Source organism: Pseudorca crassidens, chromosome 9 (assembly GCF_039906515.1).
Source record: "Pseudorca crassidens isolate mPseCra1 chromosome 9, mPseCra1.hap1, whole genome shotgun sequence".
NCBI lineage: Eukaryota > Metazoa > Chordata > Mammalia > Artiodactyla > Delphinidae > Pseudorca > Pseudorca crassidens.
This window is the reverse complement of record NC_090304.1, coordinates 3,607,979-3,628,684: the sequence shown is the minus strand read 5'-3', so window position 1 is coordinate 3,628,684 and position 20,706 is coordinate 3,607,979. Positions and strand designations below refer to the sequence as shown.

Here is a 20,706-nt window from a genome sequence, read left to right as displayed (position 1 = left end):
AGAATGATGATTTTAAAGAAATACCACTCAGTTCAGCGTGTTTGTTGAAGTGATAGACTTAGGGTGCCGACCCCTGCTCTGGGCGCTGTAGTGAAATCCGGCAGGAGGTGCCTTCTGTTTGGACAGAGTCAGCTTGGCAAGGAAAGAGTTAAGAGATATCAGCAATTTTAGAAACACCTCGTTTCTGCAGATTCTACCGATCAACTCCTTTGGGAACTTTCTTCCTATTCTGGCTGGAGCCTCCGCCCGGCGCGGGCTGTTTCTGAGCGTTACTCCTCTGTAGGACACTGCGTGGCTCTCGGATGCGTTCTTGTCCTTTCCGAGCTGTGAGGTGTCCCACCCCATCTTTCCATGCTCCCCGAGTGCCTCCTCTCAGGAGACTGTCAGTTGCAGTTCTGTGACGCTGGCCTTGTTCAGACCACCACCTGCTGAGCTCCTGTCCGGAGCCAGGCAGCACTCGATGCAGGGCACGTGTGGTCATCTCTCCAGCGCCCCTGCACGGTGACCATCGCTCTCCTGCCCCGGCCCCGGGGGCGTCTGCACCTGCCGGGCCATTACCTTGAGGGGCTCGGAGCACCCTCTGCACTGGGTGGTCTAGAGTCGGGCCCCTCCCCCTTCGGAGGAGAGCTCACGTCAGAGAGTCCCGGCCTCTCGGGAGCAGCTGTCCGTGGTGGGGAGCCTGCACCTCTTGTGCGCACCGCGGTCCGCGAGGAGGCCCGTCTGCCGCATGGTGTGGGGAGCGAGCGTTGTAGGGGGTGTGGTTGCGCGAGGCCACCCGTTAAAGGTCACTTTCTGTCCCCAAAGCTCGACAGGCTCGCAGGACGGCCCCGCGAGCAACCCCAGCAGTAGCAGCAGCAGCCAGGACTCACTGCACAAAGCCCCCAAGAAGAAGGGCATCAAGTCCTCTATCGGCCGCTTGTTCGGCAAGAAAGAGAAGGGCCGGCCTGGGGCCCTGGGCAAGGAGTCGCTGGGACAAGGTGGGTGGTTTCCAGCCGACCCTTCAGTGTTCGGAGTGGGCAGGGGGCTGCACGCACACCTCTGCGCGCCCCTCCGCCGCCCCGTCGCCACCGTGTGCTTCCTCTCACACGAGCTGGGTGTTCTCCCGGGTCTGTTTCCCCAGTGGGTCCACACACGGCCCAGAGAGCACGGGTAACGTCTGCCTGCCTTGAGCAGCTCAGCGTCTCCCAGGCGTCAGCCTTCCTGCCTCTTGAGCGTTTTCGTGTGTGTGTGTGCGTGTGTGCGCATGGGCCGTCTGGTCGGAAAGTTCACCTTTAGAATTTTCCTCACTCTCCCTACAAAAACTCCTCCACCTGTTTACAGAAACACCTAACTCGGCCGTGTTGATTTTCTCTCAATATTTCGACCACTCTGCTTCCTCGTAGCTGTTATTTCAGAGACAGAAAACTCATCTCAAGATGCCTTGGGACTCAGCAAATTGGGAGGACAGGCTGAAAAAAATCGTAAACTTCAAAAAAAGTAAGGTTTTTGTTTTTTGTCGATCTCACTGAACAGTTTTCAGTTGTTCCTGATGCTTAACTAATGTTTATTGATTAAATGTGATATCCAGCTCAGTAGATATACTATCTTCTGAAAGCTTAGCCCAAAGCCTTTATTAAACTGTGCTTCCCGGAGGACTTAGAACACCTGTGAATTCGGGGAGGCCTCACACGTGGGCTCCTAGTCCACTCTAGAGAGTTCTCTGGCGAGGACGTGTCGTGGCTGAGTCGTGCGCAGCCACGGAGCCTTCGTATCTGAATGCGGCTCCTGCACGAGTCAGCTTTGGGGCGTTGGGAAGCTTGGCTTTCCTGTGCTTCAGTTTTCTCATCTGTGAGATGCGAGTCATAGTAGTACATACCCCATGGGGCCTTTACGAGCATTAGCTGTACAGATACGTCTACGTATACGTCCACGAGGCTCCTTAAGCAGTGCCGGCGCTGGGGCAGACGCGTGTGTGACTGCAGCCACTACGGGGACTTGGCATTTGCGGCTCACGCTAGCCATCAGTCAGGAAGTTGTCACTTACCATGTTGCCCTTTTTTTCCCTCCTCTGGTAGATTTTGTATTTTTACCTTAAACAGACTCTCAGTTTTGCAATCTTATTAAATTTTAATTCTGAGTTGTCCTGATTTCTGAAAATAAGCGATAACAGTAGGGATGGTTTTCTGCAAAGGAGCTCGGGCGTTGTGATGCCCCAGGATGAGGCACAGAGGCACATAGCGTGTGCATGTGTCTCTGGGTCCAGAGACGTTTTCTGACCCAGGACGATTTGTGTGTCGGGTGACCACATCCCAAACGAGCGCTAAGTAGATGACCTGGATAGGCGGAGGCTGTCCCAGTGAACTGACAAGTGGGAAATAAGATGGAACGTTTTGTAGTCTCGGGTGAGCACGAACCTGAGAGTGGGGAAGGTGGTGATAAGGTGGTAATACTGGCCCTTGAGACGGGGGAAGCTGGGTGGGCTCTGTGATAAATCTGACGATGGGGAAGGTCATCTGGCCACTGTCAGGCACCTTGAGAAACCAACGCTGGTCTGGAATCCGGGGCCTGCAGGCACTGACCCCAGGACCACCCTTGAGCCCACGGGGACCCTCTCCACTAGAGGCCAGTTTGCCTTTAGCCCCTCAAGTTGCCTGTTGATTTTTCTTTTGTGAAATCTGCCTCATTTTAGCTCTCTTCTTAGAAATCACAGTTATCTTGCGTGGCATAGTGTTGATTGCGTTCCGGGGGAAGTGCTGTCCGTTCGGTCATTGCTCACGACACCGTAGGAATACTCGGTCTTTGGTTCCCTGGAAGTGGAAAACTGTAGAAACTCAACAGCAAAAGCTGATTTGAGTGTTGCTGTCTTTGAACTGTAGAGAGTGTCGTACCCGAACTCAGGTGACTGCCGTTCGCTTATGGGGACTTAACGTCAGAGCCTTTTGCCCTTCTGGAGTCATGCCAGGACACTTCTGTGCCCTAGATTCTGCTGGGGCGTTTCACTTGACATCTTCCCGCTCAGCTGCTAGAGACCAGGAGGGGTTATGGCTGTGCCGCCAGCCCTCCCACCCTCTGCTCCTGAGCGTTGGTGTTTCACGTAGCGTCAAACGTAGTTTTCCACTGTGTTTTCTCCATTTGTCTTGTAATTCTCAGGAGGAAGCTCGAGTGGTGGGCTGCACGTGGCAGACGTCGCTGGGTTACTTGCCCGGCGTGTGATGAAGTTCCGTGCGCTGGTGTGTGTGTGTCTGCTAGGCAGGTTCCTCTGGAGCTCGGGTGCTCAGGCTGAACTTCTGACTCTGTGTTACCACGGCTGAGAGTGCACGAGCAGGGTGTTCTCTGCTCCACCGTCACGCGCGGCAAGTTCTAACATGTACTGACGACTTGGAGAACAACGCAGAGTCCGAAGGTTTTCTGACTACAGTGGGTGATTTTAGTTCTGTCAGTTAACCAGAGATACGATTGGCTTCAGGGAGAATGCTTTACTTATAAATGTGAAAAAAATATTTTAGCTTTCCAGAAAAAGTACTGTTTGAATATAGTTTAACGTTTATGGCATTATCGATGGGAGAATCAAAATACGCTTGTCAGAAATATTTTCTTTTTATCAAGCCCCAATTTATCTCAGAGGTGCTCTTTTAACTGCTGAATTTACACAGCCAGTGCGTCCACTTTTTTAGAGAATTTTCAAAATTTGGTGAAGATGAGACTTTCAGGTTTCATGAAAGCTACATGAGAGAGCGCGGCGGGCACACTTGGTGCTGGACGTGCTCGGTGGGGCGTGGAGGCTGCAGCTGTCGTGGGAGCCGGCGTCCCTGACCATCGTCGCGGTGGCCTGGGCTCTAGACAGGCTCCCCGCATGCGGGCACTTGCTCAGCGGCGTTTGAACTGGGCCCCGTTAATAAGGACCTGGTGTTGTAAATGCTGTCTTTCCACCTCCCCTTGGTTGACGCTGTCGTGCGCTCACGGGGGAAGCTGAGTCGTGGGGTTTGCTGTGCTGTGTGTCCTGAAACCTTCCGCGTTGCCCGTCGCCAGCTACAGGCTCGGAGCTGCACTGCTTTTGACGGGAAGTGGCACCGCAGTCCTCCTGCCCGGGCCTCTCTCCGGCCCTGCACCGGCCTGCGCGGCCGCGTCGGTGAAGTGGAGCCCGGTGAGCCTTTGTAGGAGGTGCCGGGTGTGCAGAGTGTCAGTGTCAGAGAAATGAGGCCCTGTCTGTTGTCTGGATGATGCCACTCGTATGGTATTTGATCAGCACCTCACACAACCGTCTCGTTACGAAAGACGGCTTGACCGTGGTGCTTCTGTCCCAATTTAAAACGCATGTTGTCATTCACATATGACATGACCTTTCTCTCATAGGCGTGTCTGTTCCCCATAGAATTCAGCGTATTTCTGAATGTCTTTCTCCTGTGCCTCTGATTCTGAGGTTAGTAAGTGTGCCACAGGAGTCGACTACTAGAGCAGGTATTTAAGAAATCCCGCTTGGGGTCTAGAATTTGATCCTTGACGGGGCAGATCAAGTCCCAGCCGAGTAGCCCCGCACGCGTGGCCCGAGCCGGGTGGGCACAGTGCTGACCTCGTCCCAGCTGGCCCGCAGGGGAGGCAGCCCCCTTGAGCTCGTTTCCCCAGTCCTCTCTGTAAACTGAGGTCAAAGATGAGAGTGAGACAGTGACAGCAGAGAGCGTTGCAGAGGAAGGAAATCAATCCCAGCAGAAACGGAGCGAGTCCTCTGTTTGCTTCTGGACCGTGGCTCGGGGCCGCGGGATCCCGGCAGATGGCATACGCCTCATCCCGCAGGATACTGGCTCGTAGCTCAGCTTCTTCGGAACAGAGCTGGATGCTTTGGGGAGATTTGAGGCGTTTGGAGTCCTGTCACCTTAGTGCTCGTGTTTTAGGCTTGGGAGCTAATGACTGGAAGATTTCTTGTTGTCTAGAAGATTGGCCTGTGAAGGAGTAGCTCCTTCCCTTGCGGTTAACTTAGCTGAGGACTAAACGCCTGTCGTGTTTATCTTGGTAGCTGGAGTAAAGAAGGGAGAGAAGACGGTTCTGTTGGTTATTAGAAAGTGGTCGTGTGAGTGAACGGGCGAGTTGGTAGGCTCTACTTCACATTTATTTATTTCTCTGCTCTTGATATCAGTACTTTTTTTTTTTAAAGAAACACATTTGTTCCTAAGTGAGGGACTGAACAGATTTTATTCTGCCACTCAAGAGTTTTTTAAATACCATTTTTTGTCATCAAGTCTTTTTCTCTTGGCCTTTTGTTACCGATATTCCATTAGCGGAGACCAGGTGTTCTGCTTCTGGCAGAGGACTTAGCGATAGCGTCCCAAATAGTCTCCAGGTAGCTGCTTTCATCCCCTGGTTTCTCAGACTGTCTATGATGGGGTTCAGTGAGGGAGACAAAACTGTGTGCCGTGGCAGTCCCCAGATCTCGAACAGATAAAATGTCAGCAGTTGGTCGTAAGGCAGCCAAGAGCCCTGTGGTGCGGACGAGCGCGCTGAAGAAAAGCAGCCGCGGGAGCAGGTGGGCCTCCGCCGGGGGGAGCGTGAGCGTTTCCAGTTGAGAAGAACTGGAAACAGGAGAGAGTAGAAACAGAGAATCCCAGGGCACGCGGCATTCCATTCAGAGCAGTCGCGGTTGTGTCGGCAGCAGGCAGAAGTGGGTTCCTAGATGAAGTGGGAGAGCGGCAGTGATTTGCTCCTGTGCCCCACTGGCGGGAGGGGCAGGAGTGGGGGCCCTGCCGCTGATGCCCGCCTGCGGGTGTGCTTTCCCCAGCGCGGGACGGGCACCTCGGGGAGGAGGGGGCTTGTGCTCCCAGGCCGCGGGCCTCCTCGCCCTCTCGCTGGCTTCCCACGTCTCTCAGCCGCGTTGTCCTGTCACCATCACCGTATCCCAGTGTCATCAGGGTGCTGGACTGGAGCTCTAAAATCCCAGAAATACATCCATGGTAGAAAAGGCCTTTTATGAAAGCGAGCGACTCTTGCCTGGAAAAGAGTCAGAACAGTGTGCACCAATCTCCAGGTAATGGGATCAGTGGGCTCTTTTTAACCCTGAATTTCTCGTCTACAGTGAATATCTGTTGCATATTTTAAAAAAATGAAGCCTCTGGCAACGTGCCAAGGATTCAGTGCCTGTTTGGCTCCCTTCAGAGCGCGGGGTTCTGAAAGCCCCCGGCCTGGCAGGTGCTGCGGCGCCGCCTCCTGGCCAGCCTGGCGGTCCGGGGACCACACTCAGGCTGTCCCTGGCTGGCCTGTGCAGGCCTTGTTGCGGCGCTCAGAGGCTTGTATGGCCCCCGTGAATGTTTACATAAGGTGTAGCTGCTGTCTTTGAGGGGGAGTCGTCTCCAGGGGACAGGAAGTAGCGCTCAGTTCAGCGCTGATGGCTGCTCTGCCCGACAGGGCCCTGCTGGCCTCCACGACTCCTTCCAGCGCTGGGGTCCTGTGTCAGGGTGGTCACAGTCTCATGTGGACTCAGCTTTCGTTTTTAATTTACGAATAGCTTTGTTTGTTTTAATTTGAAAAGTTTACTGGGTTTTTTACTCTGCTTGAGCTGTTAAGATGCATGTTGTGTTCTCTGGTATAATCATTCCTGGATAATACAGTACTTACTATTCCCAGGAAACCTAAGGTTGACTTCAAGGAACACTTACTTGAAATTTTATGTGAAACACTTTGGGCTTTAATTGTACATAGACGTCACAGTCTTAAGTCTAATGCTGCTTGAATAGAACGAAAAGCCGCTCTGTTTCTTTAGGGAGTTAGTTCCCTGGCGGCCCAGTGCTTAGGACTCCGCGCTGTCACTGCGGTGGCCGGGTTCAGTCCCTGGTCGGGGGACTAAGATCCCCCAAGACGTGCAGCGTGGCCAAAAAAAGAAAAAGAAAGAAAAGCCACTAAGTATCTTTAGAAATAAAAGATTCCGTGGGGTGATCTGCAGAAATTATTACAGAAAAATAACTAAGAACGACCTAGGAATTTCGCAGTGACTCAGGGATGTCCAGTCAGGTAAATGGACCTGTCCTTTCCACTCCAGTCCCACCTTCTCTCCTAGACTTTTCATTTTTAAGCTAATTAGTGACTTTCAGAAAGTTTTGTAAGTACGTAACGCAGAGAAGTACAATAAGGTTCATAAAGCTTCTTGTGTTACCTCTTACATAAGTATGTTATCCGTAGACAAAATCATTTTAAAAGATGTTAACATTATGGTTTGGGCATTTTAAAGTCAGGCACACAGAACATCTCTGATCCCATAAAGCAGCGGTCCCCAACCTTTTTGGCACCAGGGACCGGTTTCGTGGAAGACAGTTTTTCCGCAGAGTGGGGGGGCCAGGCAGGGGGACAGTTCAGGCAGCAGTGCGAGCAACGGAGAGCAGCAGATGCAGCTTTGCCTGCTCCCCCGCCGCTCACCTCCTGCCGCGCGGCCGGTTCCTCACAGGCCACGGACTGCCACCGGTCCACATCCCGGGGCCTGGGGAGCCCTGCCATAAGGATCCCAGGACTCCTCGCTGCCTCCTGCCCTGGGCTAGTTGGCATCGCCGTCAGTATCGTAGGCTCACGGCCTGCCTTGTGTGCACTGGTAGAGGTTGTTGGCATTTAAATTTTCTGGATGTGAAGCTTGTGGGTTAAACCAGAGATGACCCGGGAATTCCCTGGTGGTGGTCCAGTGGTTAGGACTCTGCCCTTCCACTGCAGGGGGCCCAGGTTTGATCCTTGATCGGAGAACTGGGATCCCACAAACCGCGCAGCACAGCCAAAAAAAATAAATAACCCCCCCCCCAAAAAGATGACCCAATATCTTAATTTAGCAAATACCTACTTAGCTAAATAGCAGTGCAGAATAGAAACAGCCAAAATCCAGCCCTTTCCTTGCTCGCTGTATTAGAGCGTCGTTAGTGTTAAAGGTCTGCGTTGTTCTCTGTGTGTTTTGTTGTGAAATGTTGAGCATTTCTGAAGCTCTCTGAGGCAGACTCCTCTGTTCAGACCTAGGTATGGTTTCCTCTTCCTACGGATTTGTCCTCCTTGTCTGGAAAGGGATGAGTGATTATGTTTTGTGTTGAATATCCTACCTTGGATGTGAAGACTCTGCTGGGTCTTTTAAAGTTGGTAGTAATTCTTTAATCCTGGAAGGAGACGCTTCTGTAGAGAATCCTCGAGGGTCTTTCAGCATCTCGTTACTCAGGCGTTCAGTGTGATGTGTTCCAAACTACCCTTCAGTGGACGGTTTAGAAGGTTGAAGGACAACGATGAGATGTGTGGCACCACACTCTGGGGGTTTATAGAGGACGCTTTGCCTGTGTGTAGTGTGGCTCCTGAAGGTCTGAACATCTGTCACCTGTAGGCACGAATTGCTCGAAGAAGCCCGGAGACAAGGCTTACCCTTTGCACAGTGGGACGGGCCAACTGTTGTCGTCTGGCTGGAGGTGCGTATGCCCCTCTCCGAATCCTGGCCGAGTGTGCGAGCCCGTCCGTACGCCACGCATAACCTTCTGGCCCCCGTGTCTCCCGTCTCCAGCTCTGGGTCGGGATGCCGGCCTGGTACGTGGCTGCTTGCCGAGCCAACGTGAAGAGCGGGGCCATCATGTCCGCCCTGTCGGACACGGAGATCCAGCGCGAGATCGGCATCAGCAACCCTCTGCACCGGCTGAAGCTGAGGCTGGCGATTCAGGAGATCATGTCCCTGACAAGTCCGTCAGCCCCTCCTACGTCAAGAACGGTACGTTTCCGTAAAAAGAGTTCATCCCCTATGCGCGTTGCTTCCACAGTTCTTTAGAAACACATCTAGTGTTCCAGGTTAAAGGTTTAGCATTCAAAGACATGACAACTTTTAATTTGCGGCAATTGGGCTGTTAAAAGATAGGTCATTACATACTTTTATAACAGCTTGGCTACAGTGGCATTGTGATATAGAAGTGGGAGTCTTTGAAAACGTAAGAAAGTAACCATCACAAATTTAAATATGAATTTAAAGAAAGTGAAGGAGAAAAAGCTTAGACCCCAGGCTGCATTGTAAGCAGCGGTCCCCTCGTTTGACTTGTTCGGCCTGTTGGCGCTCTCCGTTTCGGGAGCTGTAGACCCTGGGATTTTAAGAGTCCATAAATCTGCAAGTGTACTCCAAGCAGTGTTTGTGCTCATCCAGTTTTGCTCCACGTGGGAAGACCTTGGAAGTCCTTTAAGAGGGTCCTCCTAGTTGAAAAAGTGAAAAACTAACGTAATGAAAACGTGAATGATAATTGGGAGATCAGGACGGGCCAGCCCTTCATTTCTCAAGGGCAGACTCTGTACACCGGCTCAGTTCCCACTCTGCTTTCAGTCTGTCTACTCCGGAGAGAAAAACCAGTGCGGAAGCTAAGCCTCACAGACGTACTTCCTCTGAGTAGCAGGTCGACGCCCTGATTCAGGGCTCACGGTTACTTTACACAAAAAGCGTGAAAGCTTTTCTGTTCGCTTGTCTTCCGTTGTTTCTCAGTGGGAACGTCGTGGTGATGACAGTAGCCCGTGTCCTCACCTCTTGCACAGGTGTGCATGATCTCAGTGTATCTGATCTGCTCTGTGCCCAGGTGTTTCACCAGAGTCACCTTTTCAGAAATGAAGGTGCTGGGGGTTTTCCCGCAGTTTTTATCAAGTACCTCGGTAAAGGGAGCGTCTTACGAGTTGAGTTTAATGGACGGTGAAGACGAACAGGCCTCCCGTGAGGAACCTGCCCACCGTTAGGCGGGGGCACCGCCCACGGGGGCTCGGCCGTCTGGGGCTGCGGGGACGCCCGGCGGTGCCGTCACTGGGACGCTGGCGGCCCCGCGCCCCACCTCTGACAGAGGCCCCGGTGCCCGGCGGGCGCCTGCTCGGAAGCGTCTCCCCAGAGCCCAAAGCCGGACTTCTGTCCTGTTCTTTGGTGTACTTTGACTGGGTGAGACCGTCTTAAGTACAGTGGCTTAACAGCTCTTCAGATCCCACGTAGCTCAGGTGTCAGCGTGGCACAGGAAGAAGCTCTAGGCTGTCCTCCTTAAGAAGGCGGGGTCCTGCCAGGAGAAGGGCCGAGCGCCCGCCCGTGTCTCGCTGTGGGCATCTCAGACGGGGAGGTGGGTGGGGACGGCCTCTGCCCCACCCGCTCCCCTCCCGTGCCCCGGCTGACCTGGCTGACGTGTCTGCCGCCTTTCCCCTCTGTCACCGCTGCCCTTGCCCTGGATGTGGCCGGTCACGGGGTGCCCCTAGACCACAGGAAATGTCTGGTTAACACACGAGGAGATGGAGACGCTCACGGCCACGCCCCAGACGGTCAGTCCCGCCCCGTGCTCACCCCCCACCCCCACCCCTCCCCGCGCAGCCCCACCTCAGGTTGGCGCCGTTCTTGGCCTTTCTGTGGAAAACAGAAATGTCGTCTTACGTTCGATTGTTCTGGACAAGTATTTCCTTTAGGTAATAGTTAAACGTGTGAAACACAATCCATATTTCATCCTATTTTATATTCTTTTCAGGAACTTAGAGTTGGTGGACTCGCTCCACGTAGAATAGACTTAATTGCTGTCTTCTTTAGGGGAGCCCTCCGTTCAGCCCTCTGGCCCTAGTTTTCTCCTCTTCCGGGTGTGCTTGCCGTGGGAAGTCCGCTCCTCGCATGAGACATGGGAATTGTTGGTTTTGCATGAGTTTTGCATGATGCTTTGATTCTCTGACCCTTTTCACCCCATTAAGCTGCACCTCCCCTGCAAAGTTAATTTGCTTGCATTGCTAAGCTCGCCAATACTAATAGTTATGTTCTTTTGCATCCCTGACCACGTAACATCAGGAAGATGAGGAGGGAAGCTGGGCTCAGGTTGGAGACTTTCTATAACGTATTCTTCACTATATGTACAGCAACAAAAAGAATTGGAGTATGAAAACTTGTAATTTACTTTTCTTGACGTTTTTAACTTCTTGACATAGAATATTGTTAATGGTTTGAAAGCATTAGCCAAAGAAAGCACGGGATTAACGAGTGCGTCTCATGGACAACTTTGAACATGTCTCCTGTGGTGCCCTGGTAGTTAGTTCTCACTCACGTAAATTACTTTGTTTGACACGTGGTCCTTCCTACAAAGCCCTGTTGGCTTTGGCAGCTCCTGAGATGATGATGTCCCTGGTGGGGGTAGCGTTAGTTACAAGACCTACTGAGGAGGAAATCCTGTTCTAATAAATTTCCAACACAAGGGTTGCCGTAGAGCCTCTACCTCTGTCGGCATTTGCTACATTGTGTCCTAATACAGTGTTGTTCCAAAGGCTTTCTTACTGGTGGGATTCTCAGAAATTGAGCCCATTCTCGCTTACCGTGCGTGTGGAATTGTTAGGTCCCCAGTTCAGCTCGAGAAAAGCCCTGTCACAGCTGTTTTGCAGCTTTACTTTGAGACCCGTTGATTAAAAACAGTGATTTCCCCACGTGTGATCCCACGACATTGCCCTGTGACTCGCGACAAGTCGAAGCCTGCCGGCTGCGGCTGGAGTTTCCCTGAGGCGCTCACTAGTGGCATCTGTTCATGGACCTTGAGAGGATAACTGTTTAACCGAAAAGTCAAAGGAATTTTAAATCAGAATTTTCCTGATCACAGGTTGTTGGTTGAAACACCTGCTTCCCTCTATTTGTACTCCTGAAATAAAGCCAATTATATCACTTTTTAACAGAAGAGGAAACGCTATAATATGATGCTGTGAGCTCCCCCCCCACCACCATTTAGGTATTCTGTGCCACTACTCCAGGTAAACATCCTCATTAATTTTTTAACCTGGTCACTAATGAGTATCAGTGAATTTGAAAGAGTGCATTTCATAATTACTTAAACATCAGTATATTTTACACTAAGAAGCAGAACTTGGTGAGCACTTGAATATAAAATTCCCTGCGTCATGGGGCACGAAGTGTAAATTAAATAAGCTGGACGTTTGCTTTTCGCAACGGAAGTAGAAACAAGGATGAGCCCTGCCGATGACATCAGAATTGCCAACGTTGAGTCCTCAGCGTAAGCAAGGACCGTTTTCACTCCACCCCTCTCCTAGAGGAGAGGAAAGCAAAGAGGCTTCCTGGTGTCCGTGAAGCTGCCAGGGGCAGATGGCGTACAGTGCGTATTCCCTGTGGTATTAGCACAGTGACCAGCTCCTAACCCAAGGGGAAGTTTGAGATTCCCTTGGGCACTCAGGGGAAGAAGACATCAAGGTGTTGTCAAAGCCTTGGATGCCTTCCTTTAGCAAGTAGCATCACCCAGCTGTCCGCGCGAGACTACACTGCCCACTGGTGGTACAGGATCGAGCAGGACAGCCGCATCCGTGCCATCACTCTCACCTTGTACAGAGTTCAGAAAACTGATTTGTATTTGTGATCATTTCAGTGATGGAAAGATAGACCCTGTAGAGTCTCTTGTATCCCAGATGTTCTCTGACCATGAGAGAGCCCCATTGTGTGCTTTCTTTCAGAGGCTGTGATGACAGCCTAGGAGGTGTGGGTCTCCCTTGGATTGAGCCTGATTTTCCCAGAAACCTATATGATCGACCATTTAGGTGTGACTAGAGTACCTAAGGAGTAAACAAAGATACAGAAGCTTCTGCTTCCGTGGAATTCTCTGTTTAGAAATGTCTTTGCATCTTGTTTCTCTTTAAGAACACATAATCCGCAAGCAAGGAAATAATACCAGGTATTCACGCTGTAAGTGTCAGGCTATGAGAGATATTCACGCTGTAGGTGTCAGGCTATGAGAGATATTCACGCTGTAGGTGTCAGGCTATGAGAGATATTCACGCTGTAGGTGTCAGGCTATGAGAGATATTCACGCTGTAGGTGTCAGGCTATGAGAGATATTCACGCTGTAGGTGTCAGGCTATGAGAGATATTCACACTGTAGGTGTCAGGCTATGAGAGATATTCACGCTGTAGGTGTCAGGCTATGAGAGATATTCATGCTGTAGGTGTCAGGCTATGAGAGATATTCACGCTGTAGGTGTCAGGCTATGAAGGATATTCATGCTGTAGGTGTCAGGCTATGAGAGATACTCATGCTGTAGGTGTCAGGCTATGAGAGATACTCACGCTGTAGGTGTCAGGCTATGAGAGATATTCACGCTGTAGGTGTCAGGCTATGAGAGATATTCACGCTGTAAGTGTCAGGCTATGAGAGATACTCATGCTGTAGGTGTCAGGCTATGAGAGATACTCACGCTGTAGGTGTCAGGCTATGAGAGATATTCATGCTGTAGGTGTCAGGCTATGAGAGATATTCACGCTGTAGGTGTCAGGCTATGAGAGATACTCATGCTGTAGGTGTCAGGCTATGAGAGAGATTCATGCTGTAGGTGTCAGGCTATGAGAGATACTCATGCTGTAGGTGTCAGGCTATGAGAGATACTCACGCTGTAAGTGTCAGGCTATGAGAGATATTCACGCTGTAGGTGTCAGGCTATGAGAGATATTCACGCTGTAGGTGTCAGGCTATGAGAGATATTCACGCTGTAGGTGTCAGGCTATGAGAGATATTCACGCTGTAGGTGTCAGGCTATGAGAGATATTCATGCTGTAGGTGTCAGGCTATGAGAGATATTCACGCTGTAGGTGTCAGGCTATGAGAGATATTCACGCTGTAGGTGTCAGGCTATGAGAGATATTCACGCTGTAGGTGTCAGGCTATGAGAGATATTCACGCTGTAGGTGTCAGGCTATGAGAGATATTCACGCTGTAGGTGTCAGGCTATGAGAGATATTCATGCTGTAGGTGTCAGGCTATGAGAGATATTCACGCTGTAGGTGTCAGGCTATGAGAGATATTCATGCTGTAAGTGTCAGGCTATGAGAGATATTCACGCTGCAAGTGTCAGGCTATGAGAGATATTCATGCTGTAAGTGTCAGGCTTGAGATGAGAGTTGGGTTTGAAAGAGTGAAGAAACGTGATATTGTGATGATGTCCCAAAAGTGTTTGATGTTTATCTCCACTCATGACTATTTATAGAATTTTTTTTTTCTATTAGAAACATTTTTTTTTCCTATTAGAATTTGAGTGTTCTTGCTGGAGTCTGAATCATTCCTTCCAGCTTTGCTGGTATTAATAATAGATTAGAGGGCTTCCCTGGTGGCGCAGTGGTAGAGAGTCCGCCTGCCGATGCAGGGGACACGGATTCGTGCCCCGGTCCGGGAAGATCCCACATGCCGCGGAGCAGCTGGGCCCGTGAGCCATGGCCGCTGAGCCTGCGCGTCCGGAGCCTGTGCTCCGCGACGTGAGAGGCCACAACAATGACAGGCCCGCGTACCGCAAAAAAAAAAAAAAAGAAAAAAGAAAATAGATTAGAGGCCATATTTTTGAGACAGACCATGGTGGTAGTCGAGAGATACTATTTCCAAGGATTGCATGATGTACAGAATTCCTCTGAATATACCTTAGTCTTCCTGGACTGCAGAACATCAAGTACCTGTCTGTGGTGTGTGTGTATAGACATATGATGTGTTTATTTTTCATTGTGCAGACCTTGCACATATTCTCTTAGATTTTTCCCTGAGGATTTCATGGGTTTTGATGATGTTATAATAAGTGGTATTTTTAAAAATTTCAATTTCCAGTTTATTTCTAGTATTTACAAGTATTGTGCATTTTTATATGTTGACCTTGTATCCTGCAACTTTGCTAATAAACTCATTTTTATTCTTGTAACTGTTTTGCGGATTCATTTTCCACATTAATAACCAGGTCATCTGCAAATACCGTTTTATTGCTTTTCCAGTTCATATGATTTTGGTTTCATTTTTCTTGTCTTATTACAGTGACTAGGAGTTCCAATACAGTGTTGAATAAAAGTTGCGAGAGCAGACATCCTTGCTTTGTTCCTGACCTTAGGGAGAATGCATTGCGTGTTGTCAGCTCTCCGTTTTTTGTAAGTGCTCTGTATGTGAGGTTGAGGCAGTTTTCTTCCATTCCTAGATTGCTGAGGTTTCCGTATATACATGATGAATATCGTCAGCTGCCTTTTCTTTGTCTTTCGAGATGATATTATGGTTTTTCTTTTCAGTTCATCGATACAGTGAATTTCATTGGTTTTTCAAACATTGACCCAACCTTACGTTCTTGGGATAAGCCCTACTTGTCACGATATCCTGTTCGTTTAATTGATTACTGATCTCCTGATACTTCGTTAAGGAATTCTGCATCTGTGTCTCTGAGGGATATTGGTTTGCAGTTTTCTTATTATATGTTTCTCTGGTTTAGGTATCAAGATGATTCCGGCCTCGTAGAATGAGTTAGGCGGTTTTTTTCCTTCACTGTTTTGGAATAGTTTGTGTGGAATTGGTATTTTTTTCATAAATGCTTGATCGGATTCACTAGTGAAGCCATTTAGGGTAGAGATTTTATGTGTGTGCGTGTATGGGTGGGTAGGAAGGTTTGTAACTACAAATTTGAGTTTTAATAGATTCAGGTTATCTGTTTCTTACTGAGTGGCTTTCATAAATTGTGTCTTTCTAGAAATTAGACTACTTTATGTAAGTTGCTTAAAGCTGTTCACAGTTTACCCTTGTTGCTATCCTTTCAATGTCTATAGGATCTGTACTGATGTCCCCTCTTTCATTCTTGACATTGGTGGTTTATGTCTTCTCTTTTTTCTTGATCACTCTGGTTAGTCAATTTTATTGATATCTATGAAGAAATTGATTTTAGTTTCATTGTTTTATTTTCTGTTTTTTTGGTTTCCATTTCATTGATTTCTGCTCCTTTGTTTTCTTCTTTCTGCTTCATTGATTCCTAATTTAATTCTGTTGAGGTCAGAGAACATACTTTGTATGATTTCAGTCACTTTGAGTATGCTGAGACTCGTCTTCCTTGAAGAGTGTTCCATATCCCCTTGAAAAGAACGTATCGTGCTGTTGGATGGAGTGTTACATAAAATGTCAGTTAGGTTAGGTTGGTTGATAGCGTTATTTAAGGCTTCTCTATCCTTACTGGGGTTGGTTGGTTGTCTGTTTTGGCTTCCTCCGTTCAATCAGTTACTGAATAATTGAGAGAGGAGGGTTGAGGTCTCTGACTAATTGTGCGTTTGTCTCTTTCTCCTTTCAGCCTGTCAGTTACTGCTTTGCTTATCGGTTCTTTTAAAACTATTTTTTAATTCACTGGACTGACTTGGAGATTAACAGATGTTTTGTTAAGGAGATTTGGAAAACAAAGTGTTAAAAATACAATTAAAGACAGCCAGAGATATTGTTAATGAGTAGAGTTAGATGGATCCTTCAAACTTGTTCATGAGTCGTGATTATTATGTATAAAAGCTATTTCAGAAAAGTAATGTGTAGTCAGTTATGATTTTATCGTGGTTGTTAAATACGTTAAATTTATACACACAAGAGAGTCATAGAGTTTTAATGGCATAATTCCTTTTGTATAAAATTTTGCCAGCAAATTTATAAGGTAGTAAATAAGAGATCAAGTTATTTTGAAATTATAAGCAATCACGTTGTCGTTAGCTTATCAGCCTTTGCGAATATGTAACAGATTAAAAATCCAGTTTAAAGATGCTATAAACGGTCCTTGTGGCTGCTTTCATGGGCTTTTTCCTGAGCTGATCGTCCCTGATTATTGAAAGCAGACACTGGCGTACGGGGACATGAACCACGAGTGGATCGGCAACGAGTGGCTGCCCAGCCTGGGCCTCCCGCAGTACCGCAGCTACTTCATGGAGTGCCTCGTGGACGCGCGGATGCTCGACCACTTGACCAAGAAAGACCTTCGCGGGCAGCTGAAAATGGTCGATAGTTTTCACAGGTTAGTCGCCGTAAGTAGTTCTTGCTAATTGGCTGGGAGACGTTTGACTGTTGCCCGGTCTAAATTTTTTCTTTTTTTTTCTTTTTCTCTTGGAAATAGAAACAGTTTCCAGTGTGGAATTATGTGCCTGCGAAGGTTAAATTATGACCGGAAAGAACTGGAAAGAAAAAGAGAAGAAAGCCAGAATGAACTGAAAGGTTAGTACAGTCGTGTTTCTTGCTTCCCAGTGTACTAGCAGCCTCAGTGATTTCCTGTTCTAAAGAAAAAAATCAGGAAATGCTTTAAGTGGAGAAAACGTGTCTGGCATCGTTACAGAGGAGGGAGTGTTTTTAAGATCCTCCTCTGTGGCCACAGCACTTGTGCCTGTGTCCTTGTGCTCAGTCTATAGGTTAAGTGTCTCAAGGTAAACATTTTTCCCATGACTCTAGGGATTTCCTGTTACTATGACACGTGTCCTGTTTCACTCAGAAAGGCTGCTACACACTGTAGATCATTCCAGAGCCGAAAAGAACGAGACCTGCTGTTCACTCATTTGACTTAAGTGTGAAAAACACTGCTCTGCATCTGTCAAAGGACTTGAGGAGTGCAGAGGAGAGCAGCGCGTGGCTCTCCTCCCAGGCTGGGGCGAGCGGGCCTTGAAGGTGCAGTGGGAGCCGCTTAGCCAGGGAGGAGGGCAGAGGCATTTCAGCTAGAAGGCGAGTGCGGAGGCCTGGGAGGACGTGGGCTGTCCCACTGGGAGATGTCAGATGCTTGTCTCCGAGGGGGAGCTTCTCACTCTATGCGCCTCTCAATGGTCAGGTATGATAGAGTGCTTTCACATGAGGTGTTAGTGATTAAGCTCGATGCAAAACCTCCCAGCATTTTCAGAAAATAAATCTAATAATAGTAATAATAGTAGTAAGACTTAGGGAACGAGTCCAGGCACTTTCAGAGGTCACTTTATTTAATCCTCGCCACAGCACTGTGAGTGTAAGCGCTGTTTTCATCCCCAGCTTTTACTAAGAAGGAAACTAAAGGTAAAATACGGTTGGGGAGACGCGGCCCATGTGAAGGATGGTTGAGTCGTGATTGAGTTGATGTGAATCATGAGAAAAGGCAGAAGCGAACATCTATATATTCTATACCTTTATCCAGAAAAGGGCGTTGGAAATGAAATCTGTGCATCTGTTTCACTTGTTTTCTGTATGGTTTAAATGGTTTAAATCTCCTTACGGTGGATGGGAGCTGCCTTTGAAAGTAATCGGTGATCACCTGCAGCTCTGTGTAGCTCTCTGTCACCTGCGGCTCTGTGTAGCCCTCTGTCACCTGTGGCTCTGTGTAGCCCTCTGTCGCCTGCGGCTCTGTGTAGCCCTCTGTCGCCTGCGGCTCTGTGTAGCCCTCTGTCACCTGCGGCTCTGTGTAGCCCTCTGTCACCTGTGGCTCTGTGTAGCCCTCTACTAGCACAGACTTAATCATTCATGACATGGCTTAACATGAAATCTTCCCCCCAAATCTCTAATATGCTGGAGAAGATCTTTAAGTTTCTCTCTTTTTAACAAAAGAGAGACAACAAAAATGGCTTCAAGAAAAAAGGCTTCACAATTATAAGCGAGAGGTTGATGCTGAATTGAGCAGGGTGTCCAGATACGGCGCCAGCTCCTCCTTGGGACGGGAAGAAAGTATATCAGAAGACTCTCGAGTCTGTATCTGAAACGTGTTCGTACCTGGTGGGCGTTCACATCCTTGTGTGTCCTTTTATTTCTGATCCCTGGATCCTCGTTTTCTGTTCTCTAGAAACTAAGTGTACGTAATAACTTCATTCCTCTTGGGTTCACTTGAAGAATGAGTTCTAATGGGACAGTCTCCATTGGAGTGGGGAAGGGCCAAGCCACCAGCGTCTCAGTGCAGGAGGGGCTGGCTGCCCGCCTAACGGCGTCTCCCAGCTTTTGTCAGGAGCTGAAGGGTCAGTTTCGCGGCAGGGATCTTTCCGCCGTGCCTGCAGGGTGTACGTGATGAACACAGCTTTCTGAGGCCACTTTAAAAAGTGTTTTTATTCATCTGCAGATGTGCTTGTTTGGAGCAACGATCGAGTGATTCGCTGGATCCTCTCCATCGGTCTCAAGGAATACGCAAACAACCTCGTAGAGAGCGGTGTGCACGGCGCCCTTCTGGCCTTAGACGAAACCTTCGACTTCAACGCGCTGGCCCTCTTGTTACAGATCCCCACGCAGAACACACAGGTACAGCCCAGATGCCGGGCCTTCACTGGGGCGCAGTGTGTGGTCCGTTCTCCCCATGCAGACATGTTGCTGCCTATCTGAATGGAGACCAAACTTAACAACATCTCAGACCACTAGTAATCTCATTCCATACCAAATCCGTCATATAATAGTTCAAAATCTGTAATGCTTCATTCCGCAGTATTTTTGCCTATTGACTTTTCATTTTCCGTTGGAAGCATGAGAGTCTTACAGTAAACACAATAAGGGGAACTTTCATTCAAGTCAGTACTCTGGTAAGAGTGATGTGTATCGAGATTTAGTTCTTCCATGGAAAGAGAAATACTTTGTGTGTCAGATGAAGGTTTTATTAATTTTGTTTCTATGTGTAATTGCAATTCTTGTTGACTCGTGGGCTCATTTGAGAATGAGGACATTTTTTTATTCTTCTACGGAAGATTGTATATCTTTTGCCAGTACCCCGATCTTCCCACCAGCACCAACCCACAGAGCACACTTTTGTATATAATTTCCAAGAGGTCATGGATCCCTCTCCTCAAAAGGCCATCCACGGACTCCATGTTAAACCCCTGATGTAAAATACTGTCAGAGTCTGAGTTTCTTTGTTTTGTTTTGTTTTTAAAGTCTTGGTTTAAAAAGCAGTCCAGAAGTGCTGATATTCAAATGAGATTGTTGAAAGCTGTAGGTGGTGTTGTTTTATGATTTCAGGCTCGTGCTGTCTTGGAAAGAGAGTTTAACAACCTTTTGGTCATGGGGACTGACAGAAGGTTCGATGAAGTAAGTTTTCAGCTTAATTTACATTAATGCAACTTTAAAAGTCATTATCTTATCATACTTGTATGAACCATGTAGTCAGGGTATTTCTTCTAAACGTGGAGACAGTTTTACTTTACAAGTTAAGCTTTGCTCTTAAAAATTTATTAACAAATGAGCTATTAAAAAATTAATATCTTTGGACTTCCCTGGTGGCACAGTGGTTAAGAATCCGCCTGCCAATGCAGGGGACACGGGTTCGAGCCCTGGTCCGGGAAGGTCCCACATGCCGCGGAGCAGCTAAGCCCGTGCGCCACAACTACTGAGCCTGCGCTCTAGAGCCCGCGAGCCACAACTACTGAAGCCTGTGCGCCTAGAACCCGTGCTCCACGACAAAAGAAGCCCCCTCGGTGAGAAGCCCGCGCACCACAACGAAGAGTAGCCCCTGCGCACCGCAACTAGGGAAAGCCCGTGGGCAGCAACAAAGACCCAGCATAGCCAAAAATAAATAAATAAAATTAATTTTTAAAAAATGAATGGCTTCAGTAAGATAGGGGTTTGTATTTTTTTTTAATTTTCGCTATTTAACTTTTGATACCCCTCAAAGGTATTTTTTTATATCGTGAAACACTGGTTTCAGCTTAGGAATGGAGTCTAAGTTGTGTTTTGGGGACCAGCTGGATGTCTTACCCTAATCCAGAGCCCCTGTGCTTTGGGGGACTGTTTCATAAGTATATTGGAAAGCACAAAATATTAATTTCCCCTTACACAAAACCATGACTCATTTATTCCCACACTTATCGTTATTCTCTTCATTGGACATTAAGGAAACTTGAGTTTGACAAAGAGAGTAGCAGGGCACCTAAAGCAGCATTTGCTGGCTCTGTCCCAGCAGGAGACAGAATTGTTTACAGCTCGAAAACTGTTTTTAAAGGAAAATAAAAACGTGTTATATTATATAGCAAGAAGGTGATTCCTTCAAGATAAGAAGTGAAGCCTGGTAATTGTCAGG

The 20,706-nt window shown here is 48.3% G+C and overlaps 1 protein-coding gene across 4 annotated transcripts in view; it reads left to right on the top strand.

Annotated features, from left to right (window-relative positions):
- Positions 1 to 20,706, top strand: part of PPFIA1 (PTPRF interacting protein alpha 1) — an 87,801-nt gene that overhangs the window by 63,374 nt on the left and 3,721 nt on the right. For 3 of the 4 annotated variants that reach the window (XM_067747974.1, XM_067747976.1, XM_067747975.1), the window contains 8 exons: positions 805 to 977; positions 1,383 to 1,476; positions 8,309 to 8,390; positions 8,483 to 8,683; positions 16,547 to 16,722; positions 16,822 to 16,919; positions 18,766 to 18,941; positions 19,650 to 19,718. In XM_067747974.1, the coding sequence (XP_067604075.1) occupies positions 805 to 977; positions 1,383 to 1,476; positions 8,309 to 8,390; positions 8,483 to 8,683; positions 16,547 to 16,722; positions 16,822 to 16,919; positions 18,766 to 18,941; positions 19,650 to 19,718 (1,069 nt within the window). Of the gene's footprint in view, positions 1 to 804; positions 978 to 1,382; positions 1,477 to 8,308; positions 8,391 to 8,482; positions 8,684 to 10,179; positions 10,243 to 10,750; positions 10,778 to 16,543; positions 16,723 to 16,821; positions 16,920 to 18,765; positions 18,942 to 19,649; positions 19,719 to 20,706 lie in introns of all 4 variants that reach the window. The other variant, XM_067747973.1, reaches the window with a different exon arrangement.